Source organism: Mauremys reevesii, linkage group 8 (genome assembly GCF_016161935.1).
Source record: "Mauremys reevesii isolate NIE-2019 linkage group 8, ASM1616193v1, whole genome shotgun sequence".
Lineage (NCBI taxonomy): Eukaryota > Metazoa > Chordata > Testudines > Geoemydidae > Mauremys > Mauremys reevesii.
In genome coordinates, this window is record NC_052630.1 from 86,730,658 (window position 1) to 86,749,675 (window position 19,018).

The following is a 19,018-nucleotide window of genomic DNA, read 5'->3' on the forward strand; positions in this document are numbered from 1 at the left end:
AGTTATATATATGGACTGAATTTTCTAAAGAGCTTTGGGTCATATTTGCAAGTGCTTAGCATCAACCACTGGAGACAAACTTTCCAAAACATTCACCACCCAAAAGATCACTCTTTTGACACTTTTTGGCCAGATTCCTAAAAGAGCTCAGCACTCACTCTGCACTGAAAATCTGGCCACTTGTTTAGATGCTTAAATCAGAGCTGAGCTCTTTTTTAAGATTTGGCCTTGATTGCAGATGCTGAACTTTTAAAAACATGACCCTCACCATACAGTATACATGGAGGTATCAAAAGAGGTGATGAACTGATGAAAAAATCTGGGATTTAGCTGTTCCGAGCAGATTTAATTTCTGTGTCTGCATGTGTTTGTAGCTTGCTGGAGTTGAAATTCAACGATTTGTGCAAGCTCAGCCCTCTGGAGATACACATGCTTCGGAAATGCAGTGTACCTGAAGAGGAGCACAATGCACTTGGGCGATCTGGGCTTTCAGGGCCCAATATTAGTCCTATGGATATCAGTGGAAATTTTTCCATTCACTCACTGGGAGCAAATTCTTGCCCTACGTATAAATCCATAGAATCTAAGCAAGGATGCTTCATGTCTTATTTTCTCTGTAGATACTTTTCTTAACAAAATATAAAACTTTTGTGAGCCCATCCCACAGCTGAGATTAGCAAATTTACTTCTTGCCACTTGTCACTTAGTCAGCAATAGAGAGTGATATTTTTGTAACAAAAACAGTAATTAATCCTTGATAAGGGGGAATTAGGTAGCTAAAGACATTCAAAAATATGAAGGATTGGGTTGAATACAGAAACTTACTGCATGTGAATAATCAGACAGACATCAAAGGAAGACAAAACAAAGAGAATGCCTAAACAAGGTATTAAATATGTAGAAAGGTATGCGTAATGATTATTAAGGAATGATTTTTATTTCAAAGTTCAGTTTTTAATCTCTTACCAGTATCAAAGTGACAACACTGTTCTAAGATAAAGGAGAAGTTTGGACACACATCAGAGACGCATAGTACCTGAAAAACTGGGACACTCATGCCATTAAATTACCTTCAAATATAAACTTACTGTACCAGATAGGGCCTGATCCAAAGCTCACTGATGGCATGGGAAAGTTTATCATATATTTCAATGGGCTTTCAAAGGCCCTTCAGACGATAAAGTGACTAGCTTATCAAACTGTACCTCCTCCAGGTTGGGAGTATTCATTACAGGGTGAGTCATCCTGGGGTCTTTTATAATGCTTCAGAAGGGTAACAATGGCATCGTGTCCTAAAAGGAGGAATGATGGATTTGCATATTAAATGTCAATATTCGTTACTTATTATTTCTTTATACAAAAGTAGGAGAGTTTTAAAATAAACAGTGCTTCTGTTTTTGAAAACAAATTAAAAAAGCATTCAGTGACTGTGATCAGAAATGTGATGTGATTTTGAGCTAGGTGAACATGGGAAAAATCTGGCTGAAAAAAACAAATGTAATTTTTCACCACAGGTTGGAATGGCATGCTGGGTTTGATTACATTAAAACAAAAAACAAAACAAAAAAACCCCTATATACGGCAGCAAGTTTCAGACCCTAGGTCAACTGACGGGCTCCCAGGGCTTATGCTATGGGGTTAAAAATAGCAGTGTAGATGTTCAGATTTTCACATAATCACATGACTCCAAGAGCTGGGACTTCAAGAAACACACCATGAACCACGAAATTTGCTATGAAGTCATGAGAGTTTGCAATACTGAGCAACTGCTTCCATTCCATATTTCAAGGGGAAAAAAAGTCATATTGGACTAAAGCTGGAGCCCAAGTTCTGAAACCCGGAGACAGGGGAGGGTTCTAGCCCAAGACTGCACATCTGCACTGCTATTTTTAGCCCTGTAGCTTGAGCCCTGTGTGCCCGAATCAACTGACCCAGGCTGTGAGACTTGCTATTGTGAGTTTCTTTGTTTGTTTCTTTTTTGCAGTGTACACATATCCACAGTGATAGATGCCAGTATAAACTCCCAAAGTAAAAGCTGAGAAAAATCTTCATTAAAGTCAATGGGGAAAAAACTAAGACTGAAAATATTTCAGCTATTAAAGTCTCAGTAGGCAAACATATTCTCCATTTTTTTTGGTGAATATTTGTCACTCTGTTTCAGCAAGGAAGCAGAGGGGAATAGTACATGCACAGATTAGTCACTATATTATACTCTCAGTCTCTCAGATGCTTTCGTGATTAAAAAAACTCCTCGGCACTTCAAAGTGATGTTTGGGGTTCCATTCTGCACACTCAGATCGCTCAGAACTATAGTCTGAGCTTTCCCTCCTGTTCTCTCCTCTTTACCTATCGCAGATTTTTGAATACTCTTTTAAAAGGAGGAATTCCTTATTCTTTTGAGGCTTTGCTCTTGGTTAATTAGATGCATTTTCAACATTGTGTTTTTAATGCTTTTTTTGGAATCTCAGAATCCCCATTCCATTCTTTCCACTTTTTCCAGTCTAATGGAAAATGTTTGGGGGAAATAGCAATTTTATCATGGTTTCTTGCTCCAGGCATCAGCAAGGTTTTCTGTTTGCCTCTCACAAAGAGGAGAGCAGAAAAAACAGATACATTCAGAATGAGATTGTGATGCAGTGCTCACATACCAAATGCTACCTTTCATTTGAACAGCTCTCTTGGCTCTGTTTGCTTGGAAATATTTTAATTCCCTGCCAACTCAGTGGCACAATTTGTTGGCATTTTCTTAGGGATATTCTTCATCAACAGCCTAATGAGTGCACGCATTCTGGCTCATAATGAGCACAAACCTGCCAAGGAAATGCCAGTAAGCTCACAAGCGCTGAAAGGTTTCCTCACTCGAGTTCTAGAGTCCTGAAGATAGTTCAGTGCAGCTCTAGCAGAGTCCACTATAACATTTTTCCGTCTCCTTAGATGATCCTGGGGATTTCATTTGGAAACAGACATAACACTACCTTTGTGTAAAACTGGCTGGTATTTTAATACAGTTGTTGAGGCAGCAAAAATTTCTGCTTGGAGCAAATCTTAAGTAGAGCTATTGGCAACTGATCAATCAAGACAACCTACAACCTACTGATTGATGATATGGTGTTACTTATAACCTTAGCTATTGTATCGCTATATCTACTGTAACTGAACTTCCTATAATTCCAGTAAGTGATTGACTGCATGCAAGTATTCATTCAAAACCTGGGTCATACAGTTATCAACATGGAGTTAAGGAAAATGACAGTAGTTTATTATTTACTCTGCACTGCAGAAAGATTAACTGAACACTCATCACCTTAATAATTTGGTTTCAGAGTAGCAGCCGTGTTAGTCTGTATCCGCAAAAAAAAATCAGGAGTACTTGTGGCACCTTAAAGACTAATGAAGTGAGCTGCAGTTCATGAAAGCTCATGCTAAAATAAATGTGTTAGTCTTTAAGGTGCCACAAGTACTCCTGTTTTTCTTAATAATTTGGTTATAAAGACACAATAGTAAGTTAAAGGTATAATGGCAACTAGTGTCACATGTAAAAACATACTTGACATATTCATAAAAAAACCCTAGTGTTGCCCTTGATTTGAGGGGTGGGTATACCCCAGAATGTGATCAAGCTCATTACAACCATATAGAATCATAGACTCATAGGGTTAGAAGGTCATCTAATGCAACCTGCTGCTCAAAACAGGACCCATCCCCAGATTTTTACCCCAGTTCCCTAGATGGCCCCCTCAAGGATTGAACTCACAACCCTGGGTTTTGCAGGCCAATGCTCAAACCACTGAGCTATCCCTCCCCGCCATTCAATTGTGTGCATTCAGCCAGCCTGAAGTAATGCTATAGCACACAATATAGTTAAGAGTTAATTGGAGACAGGCTTTCAGAAGCAAGGTCAAAACTAGCTACAGTTTCTGCTAATCAGAATGGGAGGAAGGGACAAATAAGTAACCAACCGAGACTGAAAAACCTTGGTGGATGGAAAACCTTGAGTCTAGATGCCTCTGATATTAAAAGTTTACTGAAAGTTAGAAAAGTGATGATACAGGAGTGGTCATTTTGACCTACATGTTTTGTAGAAGTTAGTTATAAAAGATTTGCTAACAGAGCGTACTTTGGAGAAGTGGACTTAAAGATGATAAAAGAAACTAAATGGATTAATTGGAGATGATAAATGATCTGAGAGCCTTTGGAGCTTTTTGGCTGCCCACTGTGAGGGATGTGAGGGAGATTGAAGAATCAGAATGAGAGTTTGGGTGGAGTTGAGAATTGATTGAAGTAACACAGGAGGAAATCCGGGACCAGATGGCACACATTAAAGAGTAAAGAAAAGACAAGAAAGAAGTTTAAACAAACTAATACCCAAAAGTTTGAAATTAAGAACTATGAACTAATAATTGTAAACTGGAAGTTCAATTAAATCGGCTTAAATTTAAAAAGGCCGCTAATGACTAATATTTAATAATGTCACGATAATCTTTAAATAACGTATTAGGCAGATGAGTTAGTAGTGCCAATATAAGTCTAAAATAGAAAGAAAAAATTAAAAAAAACAACAAACACATAATAAAACAAAAAACTCAATAAAACATAATAGTGAACATGGTTTCTGTAAAGGTAATCTTAAGAAACTAATGGTCCAAGTTAATCTACAGGAGTTCAATGTGGACCAACAAACAGATGGACAAGGGGTGTCGTGGAAGTCCCTCACCAAGATTGACAAAGGTCCACGACAAGGTCCTCAAAAAAAGGCTAAGCTGTCATGGGATAAAAGGGGGGGAAAGGGAAGATTGATAGGGGATTGAGAGAAAGGTAAGGGAAGGGAGGAATTAATGGAATGGGGTAAGAATGAGGAGGGTAAGTAGTGGTAAGTAGTAGGGTATTCAATAATCAGTATCCTATTAATAATAGAAACATTGTGATCTGGAAAATGATAAACAGTAAGGTAAAAAAGAACTAAGATAACTAAAAACTACAAGAAAGAGAAAAGCAGATCTCAAAGAAAGAAGAAAAGAAAACAACAAAAAAAAAAAAAAAATTGGGGCACAAAAAAATAAAAAATAAATTTAAAAAAAAAATGTAAATATGCATAAACCAAAAATACACTACAAACATAACATAACTAACAAAGGGGCTTATCTGAGTCAGTCAGGAAAAAAGATTATCGAGTAGTTCTCTGAAGATCTGAAGATGGTGTGCAGAGTGCAGCAAAAAAAAAAAAAGCAAACAAAAAGGGAACAAAAAAAAAAGGGAAAAGAGGATGAGAATAATATATAAATATTATTGCCGCCATATAAATAATGCCATCTACAGATGTGGTGAATACTGTGTACAGAGTCTCTCCTCAACTCAAAAAAGATATTCTAGCACTAGAAAAACTAAAATGAAAAGGTTATTAAAGAAGGTTTAGGATGAGGAGAATATGAGGAAAGATTAAAGAGGCTTAAGTTTCAGAAAAAGAAAGGAGAAGATAGAGGGGGACAGGAAAGAGGTATAATAAAATCATGAGTGATGTTGAGAAAGTGGAAAAGTTATTTACTTTTTCTTATAATACACATAATATAGGGGGAAAAATGAAATTAAAAATAGGCAGCAGGTTTAAAACAAATAAAGTTCTTTCTTCTTCACACAGCGCACAACTCAACTTCAAAACCCTGAGGAGGGGAGGTTGTGAGGCTAGGACTATAACAATGTTTTAAAGGGGGACTGGATAAATTCTGGTGGTGGGTAAATAAATAAATGGCTAGCCAGGATGGGGTAAGAATGTCCCCCCCCTCTGTCTGTTGTCAGAGGGATGGGATGGCATGAGAGAGATCATTTGATTTGATCATTGGTTAGTTCTTCACTCAGGGGGCACCTGGCATTGGCCACTGTCGGTAGACAGATACTGGGCTAGATGGACCTTTGGTCTGACCCGGTACGGCCTTTCTTATGTTCTTATGTTATGTTCTTAAGTCCTCTGAAGACATCTTGTGAGACGTTTTTCCTGATACCCTTTCTCCCCAGTGGGTGAGCGATTGGCCACTGCAAACCTGCTGTTAATTACTCAATACCATTCCAGATGTTAGGTAAATATCTGGGATGTTCTAAACATCTTGCTTAATTTGTGTGTGCTTAAATCTAATAAACTGCAGTTTTAGATAGAGCACGCTTACTTGCATGAATCTTATCAGACAGAAGTGCTGTGTTCCTGTTGATTTATTCCTTATACCGCCTGGAGTGAAATAGTTAAGTTGCCCCTGTTGGGGGTTCTGAAAACCCTGAATAACACTAGGACTCTGACCAGAGAAATTCTGCTGACTCACCTGCCACCATCGTTAGTTCCAACCAAGGAATATAAATGTGTTTGAGTGTCTCTCTAATGTAGAAGAATCCAAGAACAAGAATGGGATCCTACAGGTAGCAAGCCTATGAGCAATGAAACTCAGAAAATGTTTAGACTGAGGTTTGTGATTTGATGCTCTATAACAGAGGTTCTCAAACTAGGGCCGCGGCTTGTTCAGGGAAAGCCCTTGGCGGGCCAGGCCAGTTTGTTTGTCTGCCGCATCCGCAGGTTCGGTCTATCGCAGCTCCCAGTGGCCGCGGTTCGCCGCTCCAGGCCAATGGGGGCTGCAGGAAGTGGCAGCCAGTAAGTCCCTCAGCCCGCGCCACTTCCCGCAGCCCCCATTGGCCTGGAATGGCAAACCGTGGCCAGTGGGAGCTGCAATTGGCCAAACCTGCGGATGTGGCAGGTAAACAAACCAGCCTGGCCCGCCAGGAGCTTTCCCTGAACAAGCGGTGGCCCTACTTTGAGAACCACTGCTCTATAATGTAACACAAAGGCAAGGAAGTGGGTGAATTTGGACTAGATTCAATGTATGTTAGGGGCAGAATAGGAGAAGCACCTGCGTGCACAATGCCTCTAGAATTCATTGGCATTTCTGGGCCAAAGCTACAGCTGCTCTTGTAGGATTGTAATAGATTTATGAGACTGTTCCTGTGCGTGCCCAAGTCTGTTTCACCATAAAATGCTATATCCATTGCATTGTATTTTGTTCAGATGCTCACAGATCCTTTTCTTCTGGAAATAGCAAAACAGTAAAATTTGAGGGTTACCCAGAGTAGCAGTGCAAAGCAGAACAAAAAGAATATACTGCACATATCATCCCTTTATACACAAATCATTTGACCTTCACTATAGTTACCCTGGGGGTAAATTAGAAATCTATTCTCTCCTTGATCTCTGGACACAGCTACCATTGATATCAACAGGAGCACCATACCCAGAAGAGGAGGAGAAAATCCTGGGGCAATTTACTGACTGGTCTTTGAATTAGAGATGGGCAAAATTTTTTGACTGAGACTGCTTTTGGCAAAAAAAAATGCAGATTCAGCAACATTGAACATTTTGAGAATTCATGTCAATTTTGCTGAATTCTTTTATTAAAAACAAAACAATACCTCCACAGCCTAAAAAAATTCCAAAATGTTTCCTCATTTTCTAAACAAAACATTTTGATTTTTTTATTCAAACCACATTTTTTGTTTAGAAAAATTCCTTTGATTATATTTAAAAAATGCACAAATGTTAAAAAATGCTCAAAATTGAGACAAAACATTTTGTTAGAAACAAAATGGTGGGGTGGTTTTTTTTGACTTTTTATTCACTGAACATTTTGAAAATTTTCATTGAGTCTACCCAAAACTTTTATTTTTGGATTTTGCAGAATTGCTAGTGAACTGAAAAATCCATTATTCTCCCAGCTCTAGTTTGCACATATTGCTTAGTGGTGGCAGAAAAAGTGTGGGGTCACAGGAGAGGACATGAGGGCTTATCTACACTGGGAAGTTAGTACGCAGTAAGCTAGTGTGTGAATTTAAAGAGCACTAGCCATTCTGCACTATCTCCCCATGTGGACACTCTTACTGTGCACTGAGTGTGCCCTTGGGCAGATTAGCTTAACTTACTTCCAAAGTGCAGTAAACTAAAAACTTGTCTACACTCTGAATTACTGAGCACTAGCAAGAGTGTAAATTTTAGTGCACACCAGGGTGTCGTGCACTAACTGTCCATGTGTGGGCTCTGCTGGCATGCACTAAAACCTCCCTAGTGCACACCGATGTAGTCCTGTTTCAAAGAGTACTATATCAATGTGCACTAAGGACCTTTTAGTGGACGCTAGCAGGGTCCACACAGACAGTGTGTGACATGCTGGTGCACACTAGAATTTACACCCCAGCTGGTGTGCACTGATGCAGCCTGTACACAAGCATGTTGGCAGTCTTAGTGAGCAGTTAGAGTGTCCACTTGGGGAATCAGTGCTGAGTAGCTAGTGTGCACTAACTACTATGGGCTTGTCCACATGTGGGAAAAGCCCTGAGGAATTTTTCCACTTGAATTCTGATTGCTTACCAAACCCACAGAAGCAGCAAAGAATCCTGTGGCACCCACAGAGAGACTACTCCACTAGCCCTCTATGCCATGAGCTATGGAGTGGTGCTATATGCAGGGTGGAGGAAGGGGACTCACACATTCTTACACCTGCAGCCCCCCCCAGCCCAACGATGGTTGTGCACAACTGGAAAAATTTTCAGCAAGAAACAAAGCTTTTGGGTTGAATAGGAAAATGAAAGAAAAGCAGACCACAAATCTGACATGTTAGTGAGGTGATTCTGTGAGACACATATGGGAAAGTATAGTAGGAACTACTGAAAAGTGCTCTGCTCTGAGGGATTTTTGCAGGAAATCAAGGACTGCTATATTCTAATGCACTGCTTCTTATAATGCGTCTTCCAGTCATAAAAGACAAACCCTCATCTATATAAAATAGTTCAGAATTTGCATTTTCTGAACTGTCTTTCTGAAAAAAATGGATTTCTTTTACTTTAGCAGCACATTTTTCAGCTGAGTTTGTGTGGAACCAAAGTGATGTTTAGCAGTTTAGAATATCTGAGAAGATAAACTCCAGCTTGGTTTTCATAACCCTTGATGCCAGGAGCTGGCATGCAGATGGTGGGAGCTCCCAATCTACTGATGCTGCAGGGTTATTTTGTGCTATTATCTTCTACCTGTGGTGTTCCTATGTATTTGCAGCAGAAAGTGGAGAACTGAAATACCTTTCTCATAAGCCCACATCAAACAGGTCTGCTCATCTTTTTCTCCACTAGACCTGCTGGGATCACAGGCTACCAGATTCATATCAGCTCCATTATCCAGTAAAAACTGTACTAGACGAATGTGACCATGGTAGCAAGCACAGTGTAATCCTAGAACATTAGAGAAGAAAGAACAGTCACTGTGGTAAGCACAGTTGTTACAACATAATTGAACTTGTAGTAATAGCTATAAAACTGGAATTGATTTCCTTGATAAATGAATATATTATCAGACAAAAGAACAGAGAATATTATTCTACTAGAGCCAATCTATTGCATGCCCTATAGTAAATGTTATTTTACAGTACTTATTTTATCATGTGCAATTCACTACCACAAACCTAGGTTAGCAACTTGATAAGGATGTAAGAACAAACAGAAAGAGAAAGGGCTCCCCCGACCTAGTTTGAGCAGGTCTCCTCCCTTCTTGTATCTCTGCACTGGTTCTCCATTTATTCAGTGTTCTCCTCTGCACTTTCAAAGCACTTCACACCCCCTCTGCCTATCTCTGTCCCCAATCCTTATCCACCCAACTTTCTCTCAGGACTGATGCTTTCATCTCCTTAAGCCACTCCCCTCTTTGCACCCTCTTCCATGTCGCCATGCTTAGTTGGAACAGCCACACAATTAATGTACTACTCCCCCTCATACACACTGCCAACATTTTCTAAAAAACCACTTGTTCTGTGAAGTGTGCTAGTTATAAAGATCACATGCTGCTTTGTGTTTGGTCATTGTTCTGTACCTGCTCATGCTTTAAGGCACAATACTGTCAGGTGCTCTATGCTCTCAATGCCTATTGGCTTCAGTGGGAGCTGAGAATGCTCAGTCCCTTGCAGAATTGGGTACTTAGTCTGTAAAGTTGGAATTTCCAAAGGAGCCTAGGAGTGTGAGAATCTCTTTGAAATTCAGTGGGAGACTGAGGACCTCACTCCCACAGGCAGGCACCTTTGGAAATCCCAGCCTAACCACTTCAGGTTGGAAACATGTCCTCTGCTTAGTATATTTTACCTGTTAAAAAGTGTGGTGTTATCTATATATGCAAATAATAAATCACAGTCCTCACGATCGTACCTGTATGCCCATCTCTTCCTTGATGATTGATGCTTAAAACATTCTGGTCAAGCAGAAATTTTACTAGTTCTATGTTCTTGCCATAGGTACAGGCACTGCAAGAAATAAACAACAAAATAAAAAAGAACTCCCCAGTCCCCAGAAATAGCAAAATTAACGTTGGTTACCTAAAGATTTCAAGGGAGTTACATTGGCATAAAACCCATGTAACAGAATGGAGAATCTAAATGAAGGGTTTATCTACTAAAACAAGTATGTGCTTTTCTGTTACAATGGAAGTATCCTGAATATCCTGGTGCCAATATCAGACACAGTTGTGCAAAATTAATTGGGTCTGTTCTGCAAGTGCTTTTAAAGAACTCTACATTTTCATAAAATTGTGGCCAAAAATATTTAGAACAAAATTTCACACAAATTTTGCTGTGCCACCTTGTTAGATGAAAAGTCTGGAGGACAAGTGGATTTTGGGTATAATGTTGTTATACATTAGGTACACACATTTAACTTTACACCCAGCAATGGTGCAAGATATGGAACTACTTCTTTGAGTGATGTTAAGCAGGTATGTAAATCTTTGCAGGATTGAGATAAGACATTTTGAGTCTCTGTCTCTTGCACATAATTATACATGGAAAACATATGATCCTGTGAGAGTTTGGGATGGTTGCATTATTCTTGAAAGGCAAGAACGTTTTATAGCAGTGTCATGGATTTTGTATGTGGTGGCATATAATGTGGTCCAAGCTTAGATTCCCTTGGTCAGAAAAAGGAAAAGAAGCAATGCTTTATACAACTGTTGATGAACTTCCAACATCTCTCTCATGCCTGCTATTACCATCTGGTTCTACCTCTTTTCTCTTTCTCCACCGTCTCCTTTGTGGCACCTAACTCTAGCCTTGCCTCTCTCTCAGACATGAGTCTAGCATCCACACCTTCCTGCAGTCCTGCCCCCGCTTAGGTTGAAGTGGCTGCTACTGCCAATTTTGCATGCATTTGTAAGCAGCAGTCTATTGACAATGGTGTTTAAAATGTCCTACCTGTGAAAAGCTGTTTCACTGAATATATTTTCCTTAGTCAGACTTTCTGTTCCTGACAGCTGGATTATTTCCTTGACAACTTCAAACTTTCCATTGTAACAAGCACTGAAGACAAAGTCAGCAGAGTGTTATTGATAATGCTATGAATTACACCAATGCAATGCAAAGCAGTGCTTCTGTGCATTACTCACAGGTGTAAAGGTGTGTCTCCATAAATATTGGCCACATGGGGCTGAACTTCAAAATTGCTTTGGAGAAGGAACTTCACTATTTCATGATGTCCAAATCGAGAACAGAAGTGTAGAGGAACATGGTCTTCATTGTCCTGAGCATTCACTATCATTTGAATCAGACAGAGGAAAGTGAACTGTTTATACTCACTTTTTCAGAGACAGCAAGAGAGAGTTTGCGCATGCACACTATGAAATCCCAAGACAGTTAATTGATGAAATATTTATGGACCTACTGAAGTTAATGGGAGCTTTTCCATTGACTTCAATGTATGCAGGATCAGACTATGTAATCTGACACTGTTCATAATAAATGACTAAGGCCAATTATTCAGGATGTAATTAGTTATTGCAACAGCAGATTTACTGAATCTTTCAATAAAGTTTTCAGTGAAGAAAAGAGGGAGGTATTAATGAATTAGTGGCCCTCAGAAAGTGGATTACTGCCAGTGTATTAACAATGTGAAACAAAACTATAATCCAAAGACATTAGGTATAGGAAAACAACCACCGGAGTTATTTCAAATGAGTGGAACAAAATTCATTCACTAAAAAAATCAGGAAGAAAATCTTTCATTGCTGTGGAATCCAGAGTTATTTTTAAATAATATATTAGGCTTCTTGAGTACCAGCATTAGAACCATGGAACCAGGAGCAGTTACAGAGTGACAGAAAAAAAATCAAAAACAGATGTACAGGAGATACAAGTAAGGATATAATGTTTCATGCACATTAATAAAAATAATTTATAAAAAGCAAACAAAGAAAAAAGGTATTTCCCTCTTCTGGATCTCACAAGTTTTCCCTTTTCCCTTATGGCTATGTTTTAGGCCTCAATCCTGCAACGTCTTAGAGTCATAGAGTTTAAGGCCAGAAGGGACCACCTGAGCATCTAGTCTGACCTCCTGTACCATACGGAGTGCATCGGCATGCTAATCCCAAATCCCAAAATTAGACCAAAGACCACAGGAGACTAGACTATTATGAGCCACAAGCAGAGAACGGGAAGAACTGAGGTGCACCAGTGCCTGAGGCCCCCAAAATGGCAGGGAAATGATTATGTGAGATATACTCAGATAATCCTGCCAAGTGACCTGCACCCACGCACTGCAGAGGAAGGTGAAAACCTCCCAAGGACATTGCCAATCTGACTGAGGAGAAAATTCCTTCCCACTCCCACATATGGTGATCAGTTAGACCCTGAGCATGCGAGCAAGAACCAGCCAAGCACTTTTGAGAGAAGACACTTGGCCACTTCAGAGCCCTGACCCTCCCACCTCCAATGTCCCATCTCTAGCCATGGCCATTCCTGATGCTTCAGAGGAAAGAGATTAAAAAAAAGAAAAGAAAAGAAAGGTACACATTTAACTTTACACCCAGCAATGGTGCAAGATATGGAACTACTTCTTTGAGTGATGTTAAGCAGGTATGTAAATCTTTGCAGGATTGAGATAAGACATTTTGAGGTTGGGACAGTCTCTCTCTCTGTCTCTTGCACATAATTATACATGGAAAACATATGATCCTGTGAGAGTTTGGGATGGTTGCATTATTCTTGAAAGGCAAGAACGTTTTATAGCAGTGTCATGGATTTTGTATGTGGTGGCATATATTTTACAAAAGATATAATCTACAGATGTTTTAGAAAGAATTTTAAAAAATGTATTGAGACAATTTCTTGTCTCCCTCCACGTGTAAAGCCAGTTGCCTTAGTTACCATGTAACTGTATAAGCCTGAGAAGGAAAGCAAAATTAAAATGAATTTAAAATACCTCTAAACATAACTCAAATCCACCAAGGGTCCTGTTGTGATACCAATGCCCTAAACTTCTGTAGGATTATGATTTCCCAGTTTAATTAATATATTTTTCTAAAAAAAAATGCTGGGGGACAGATTGCACTAATTAGCAATTGGTGCACTTCAGAAGAGTTGGGGTGAAATCCTGGTCCCAATGAAGTCCATGGCAAAACTCCCATTGACTTGAATCAGGACTTTGTTTCCATTAGCACTCAAAAGATTAGCAAAAATGCTATTTTCACTGAAAGACAATATCCTATAAAATCTTCGTCCTGTAAATAATAACTTCTACAGGGGAAGTTTCCTTCTAATCCTCTCAAATTAGCAGCTGGTTTATACCCTGAAGTGTGAGGGTTTATATAAATTCTTTTTATCTAAACCAGTGATACTCAAACTGAGGCTCGGGACCCACAAATTACTTTTAATACGTCTCCTATGGCTCTTCGCAACACATGATATTAAAACACTGTGATTTAATTATTAACCAATCTAAGTTATTAACCAGCCAGGATGTTTTACTACGTTATTACCAATTGTAGAATACTTGGTTAGTCATTTTGCTGTGAGTGTGTGTGTGTATACAAATTGTTTCATTTACAATTTATATACTGTATATAGTAAATGAAACAATGAATTCACACTACTGTAGCTCTTTTGGGTAATGTTGATCACTAATTTGGCTCCTGAACCACTGAGGTCTGAGTATCAATGATCTAAAGTAACTGTGGATGTTCACAGTACCCATATAAATTGTCCATCACCCTTTTGGAGCCAACAAACTCTTGGCTTCAATGATATATTGTGGCAATAAATGTCATGGATTAGTTATGCATTGTGCAAAATCAGTATTAAGTTTGTTGCTTTTCAGTTCCATCAACTGTCCTTTTGTTTTTGTAGTCTGAGAAGGGGTAAATAGCCTACAATTTCATTTCTCTCTAGACCATTCATTATTTTGTATAGCTCTAGTGTGTCACCTTTGAGTTCTTACTATTGTCACCTGTCATCCTGACAGAGGCTAACTCATTTGGAACTAGCATAAATAAGAAGGGAAATAAAATGTCAAAGTTCAACTCTCCTAGAAGACTTTCAGTCTGATAAGCCCACCAAGTGACCTGAGAGGCAGGAATACTTCCGCACATTCCAAACCACAACAAAAAGCAAGCCCGGAGAGCTGTGGAGCAGAGCTTGCCACATTCACTTATGCCCTGGAGAGTGAAGCTGAAACTATTTATAAAGCATTTCCTTTTGCTGAGGTGGGAGATAAGAATAACGTTGACATTGTTTTTTTAAAAATGCAATAAGCATTTTCATTCCCAAAAGGAATGTTATAGACAAACAGGGATATATTCCCCAAGGGAGCAGAGGCCCAGAAAAAGCGTGAAAGCTTTCATAAGGTAATTATATGAACAGGGAGTGCATTGTGATTTTGGCATCAGTAAAGAGGAATGTATAGAGATCTTCTAATAGTTGGATTTTAAACAAGGAACTTTTAGAAAAATCACAGGCAATGTCTGAGCTAACTGTGGGACAGCTGGTGCCACTAGCATGGCAGTCTGAGGTAGCAAAATGCAAGTCAGACAGCAAGAAAATAGTAGATGCATGGTAAATAAAGAAGAAAAGAATAAATTCCAATTGGGGAAAAAGAGAAGCACTTTCAGACCATCAAGTAACCTGGGCAGAAATATGACAGGTATGGCAATTGCCAACTAGCAGAATCAAGAAAAAGAAGCCAAGGAAATAGTCCATGTGAGGGTGAGTGATACCTCTTTACAGGAATCTGTATTCAAAAACAAGCAGGCTTGTCCTGTTAATCTTAAAATCTGATATCTAATTTCAATTTGACTTTAATTGGCAGAGGTGATTGTGATTTGCAGAGAGACTTTTAAGAAGATGAGCCACAACCCAGGATAACGTTCAGTAGTCCGAAGGGGCAGATAAGTTTCCTAGGTTAATTAAAAACCCATAGGACCTACATGGGCAATGAATACCTGTTTGACAACCACTGCAGCAATCTACTAGATCAAACTATGGTCACTGATATGGGCTTCATAAAAGGCATAAGAAGAAAAATGCATTATACCTGTGTGAAGATAAAGGACATACTTGTCTACTAGCTACTGACTACTTTTCTAGATTTGTAGAGATTCTACTTCTTACTATACCCACTAGGTTGGCAAAACAGATAAAAGGCATTTTTTTCTCATTTTGGAGGCACAGTCACCCATAACAGACCACAATCTGCCAATTTAGAGTTCCAAGCTTTTGAGAAACAATGATTTCAAGAATATTACTTCCAGCTCCCACCACTGTCAAGGGAATAGAATCTAAAAGAGAGCGTTCTAAAAAAATAAACCTGAATCTTGCCTCCATGTTCTGCTGAGTTAATAGGGAAACCCGCACATCAGGCACCAATAAGACAGTTCAGCTGGTTATGAGTCCACAGTTAAGAATAATATTGTCAAACTCAGAGGCAAATCTTCAACCTAAGTGGCCCTGTTTAAAGGATGTGAAGCTGAGAAACAATAAATATAAAAGGTCTCAGTCTTTCTTCTCCAACCATCAGAATGAATATCAAAGTTTCTCCAATCTTAAATTAGGAGACCCAGTCTTGATAATCCTGGAGACAGAATAAAATTGGACAGCACCAGCTGTTGTTGTAGGGCACAGTTGTACCAATATTCCACATGAGTCTTCATTCTGCACCCAAGGGGGAGACTGATCAAGATACTCAGCAGCACGGAAGAAACAGGTGGCATCTTCAGATGGATCCAAACCCAGCAGAATTGCTATATGACTCTACTTGAAATGTTCCTTTAGTGAACGGAGATAATGCCATTGAGAAGAATCTGAAGACTATTAAACTGGAGTCTACAGTCCTAGAATTTGATCAACTAAATGAATCAGCTGGACAAAACTCTCTTGAAGAGATGTGTTGTGTTTCTTTCAATCTGTAGCAGAGAGAGAGGCAGCAGAGAGATGAGGAAAATTCTAGGAAGTTCTACAGTGAAACATGATGGGGGTGTGTGTTATTTTAGGGATAATTCTCTCTTCTTATTCTAAGCAAGTTCCTTCTTCAGTGTTAAAAGAAAGTGATTCTTTACCATTGTCACATGACAGAAGGATCAAGTTACATGAAAAGTAGCATTGACTGACATGAAGTGTTTGCGGGATCTAATCCAAAAATCAGCATGTTTTGTATTGTAACCTAATAATAAAGAATTTACTACTATCATACAGTTTTATTTGGATTTTTTAAAATAGAACTTACCAAGATACTACATAATGCAAATAGGTAAAAATAATGAATGCATAAATAATACAAACCGCATATTAAAATAATGGGAGCACAGTGGGAGTGAAAAGAGGAGAGAAAGATAAAAACATACAAAAATGAGATTTTTCATGCTAAACAAATCAAGGTCAGCAATTAGATGTTTTCAATATTAAGGGAATTTCAAGTGATAATAGTTCTTAAAGGTAAATTAGACTTTTAAAATGTATTAGTGGCCTAAAATAAATTGAGAGTTTATAAGAATCTGATCAAAATGCACTGCCACTGTCTTGGTAGGGCCACAATATTTAAGAAAAATGTTTTATTTATCTGGTTATTCTACTAAGAGTTCCTTTCCAATGGCGTTCATATTGCATGTTAGGGAATTCCATGTAAACAAACTATAGGACTAGCATTTGGAGAGAGAGTGCACTGTGCTTGCAGCCTATTGGTTACAATATAAAATACATGAATAATGCATTTGTGTATTTCCTTTTATATATCTTTGTGATGGGGATGAAGCAGAACATTGGCACTCCCTGGATTTTGTAAAGGTTAGTAAAGTTTGGCCATGCTTTGACTTTTTCACTATGTTGCAATGGTCACTGATTTTCTTTCTCTATTTCGGAGACATGAAAGACAGGAATTGAATGTCCAACCTGTCAATATATATTAAAATGAATAGGTCAAACTCATTAAACATATTGCTGAATTTCAGAGCATGTTTTCAGATTCCTTTGGCTAATTTTATATCATAAATTATTTTCATTCTTAAATGTTTGAGTTCTTCCTCTGTTGTCATGGTGATTTCAAGTTTCAAAATGTGCCAGTTTGGGGGTAAGACATTTTCAGCTTTCTTTGCTTTTTCTATTGAGGAATTGTAATGGGGCGAACTGCCCCACTCCCTGTGAGAATGGGCTGTGGCAGGCCAGGGCACCTGTGCAGACAGGAAGCCAATCAGAGAAGGGCTTATTGTGAGCCAATCAGGGCCCAGTTTGGAGACAGCCAATCAGGGCCAGGCTCAGACATATATAAAGGCTGCCCAGAGCAGGAGCAGTCAGTCTGTCCTAGGCCTTTGAGAGGGGAAGGTCAGTCTCCAAGGGTGGACAGCGCAGTGCTGGCCAGGGCCCGGGGAGGCTAGAGAGCTTGAGCCCATAGCTGCCAGGCTGCAGGCCCTGAAGGGAAGGGCCTAGCGGGTGCGAGGGGCTGTAGGGGAAGTGGCCCAGGGAAGCAGACAGACGAGGAGAGAGAAGGAGGACAGCGAGGCTGCCACCAGAGGGTCCCTGGGCCGGGACCCAGAGTAGTGGGCGGGCCTGGGTCCCCCCCCCCCTTTACTCCTTGCAGTACACCCAGCCAATGGCCGTAGGGAGTGGCCATTATACTACGCCAGATCCCTGATGAGGGATTGGACTCAGGGGGCGGTTGGACATAGGGGCTGGGGTGTGGGACTGCTGATCACTGACCCCCGGAAGGGGGTGCAGATGGACTAAGGGGCACTGCTGGAGGGCAGTGGCCTCGAAGAGGTCGCCGCTGAGCAGGCAGCAATGCGGGTCCAGAGAGAGCAACAGAGGGCGGAACGATGGATGGGACACCACCAGGAGGGGGTGCTCCACTGGACAGAGCTAATTCCCGGAGTCACCAGCAGGAGGTGCCAGGTGGTGAGTCCCCACCCCGTTACAGAAATGTACAAATTTTAAAACAAATAATCTTGAATGGGGCCCTAATTTCCTCTTCTTTTGGAATAAATTAACTAAGTGATGATAAACCTTTTACAGCCTTGTACGGTGAATGCACATCTCTTCTCCTCTCCCTCTACCCCTTTATTATAATTATATTGGTTCAGTGTGCACATATCAAGACTTAAATATCAAAGGCTCACTGTTCAAAAAAATACTTACAAATCTGAGTCATGCTGTTTCCCCATTTTTTCCTAATGAGTTAGTAGGAGGGATGTAATACATTCATGACTCTCAGAGAACATGTTAAATTTATACTCCCAGATACCAGTAAGTGGGAGGAGTGTGGGTGCAGACGCAGTTACAGTGTAACTTGCAGAACAGGTCTATGACACTGTGGAAATCATGTATATGAACGATGCTGCTTTTGGCACCACTGGTTTTGGAGCTGTGCACAGAAAACCCGAGTCCTGTGTGAAATGATCAAAGGAAAAAGACATATGGAATGTTGCCTTTTGTACGGTGTGGTTATTTAGCAAAGGAAAGTATATTGATAGATATGAGAGTGAGATCGATATTAGAATAGATATACCCACACACATATATAGACCCAATTCAGGACAACATTTCTATTCAGAACAGCACTGAACCATGTGCTTAACTCTAAGCATGTGCTCATACTCCATTGAAGTCAATGGAAGTTATGCATATGCTTAACTGCTGTCATGAATAGGGATGGATTTCAGCACAAGCTCATGTGCTTTCCTGAATTTAGGATTTAGAATTTAGGCCAT

General features: G+C 39.7%; 1 protein-coding gene across 2 annotated transcripts in view; it reads right to left on the bottom strand.

Moving 5' to 3' along the window:
- LOC120369671 (serine/threonine-protein kinase TNNI3K) overlaps positions 1–19,018 on the bottom strand; it is a 166,536-nt gene that overhangs the window by 105,479 nt on the left and 42,039 nt on the right. For both annotated transcript variants that reach the window (XM_039483218.1, XM_039483219.1), the window contains 5 exons: positions 11,441–11,585; positions 11,250–11,354; positions 10,213–10,307; positions 9,100–9,249; positions 1,206–1,292 (listed from right to left, as the gene is read on the bottom strand). In XM_039483218.1, coding sequence (XP_039339152.1) covers positions 1,206–1,292; positions 9,100–9,249; positions 10,213–10,307; positions 11,250–11,354; positions 11,441–11,585 — 582 coding nt within the window. The remainder of the gene's footprint in view (positions 1–1,205; positions 1,293–9,099; positions 9,250–10,212; positions 10,308–11,249; positions 11,355–11,440; positions 11,586–19,018) is intronic.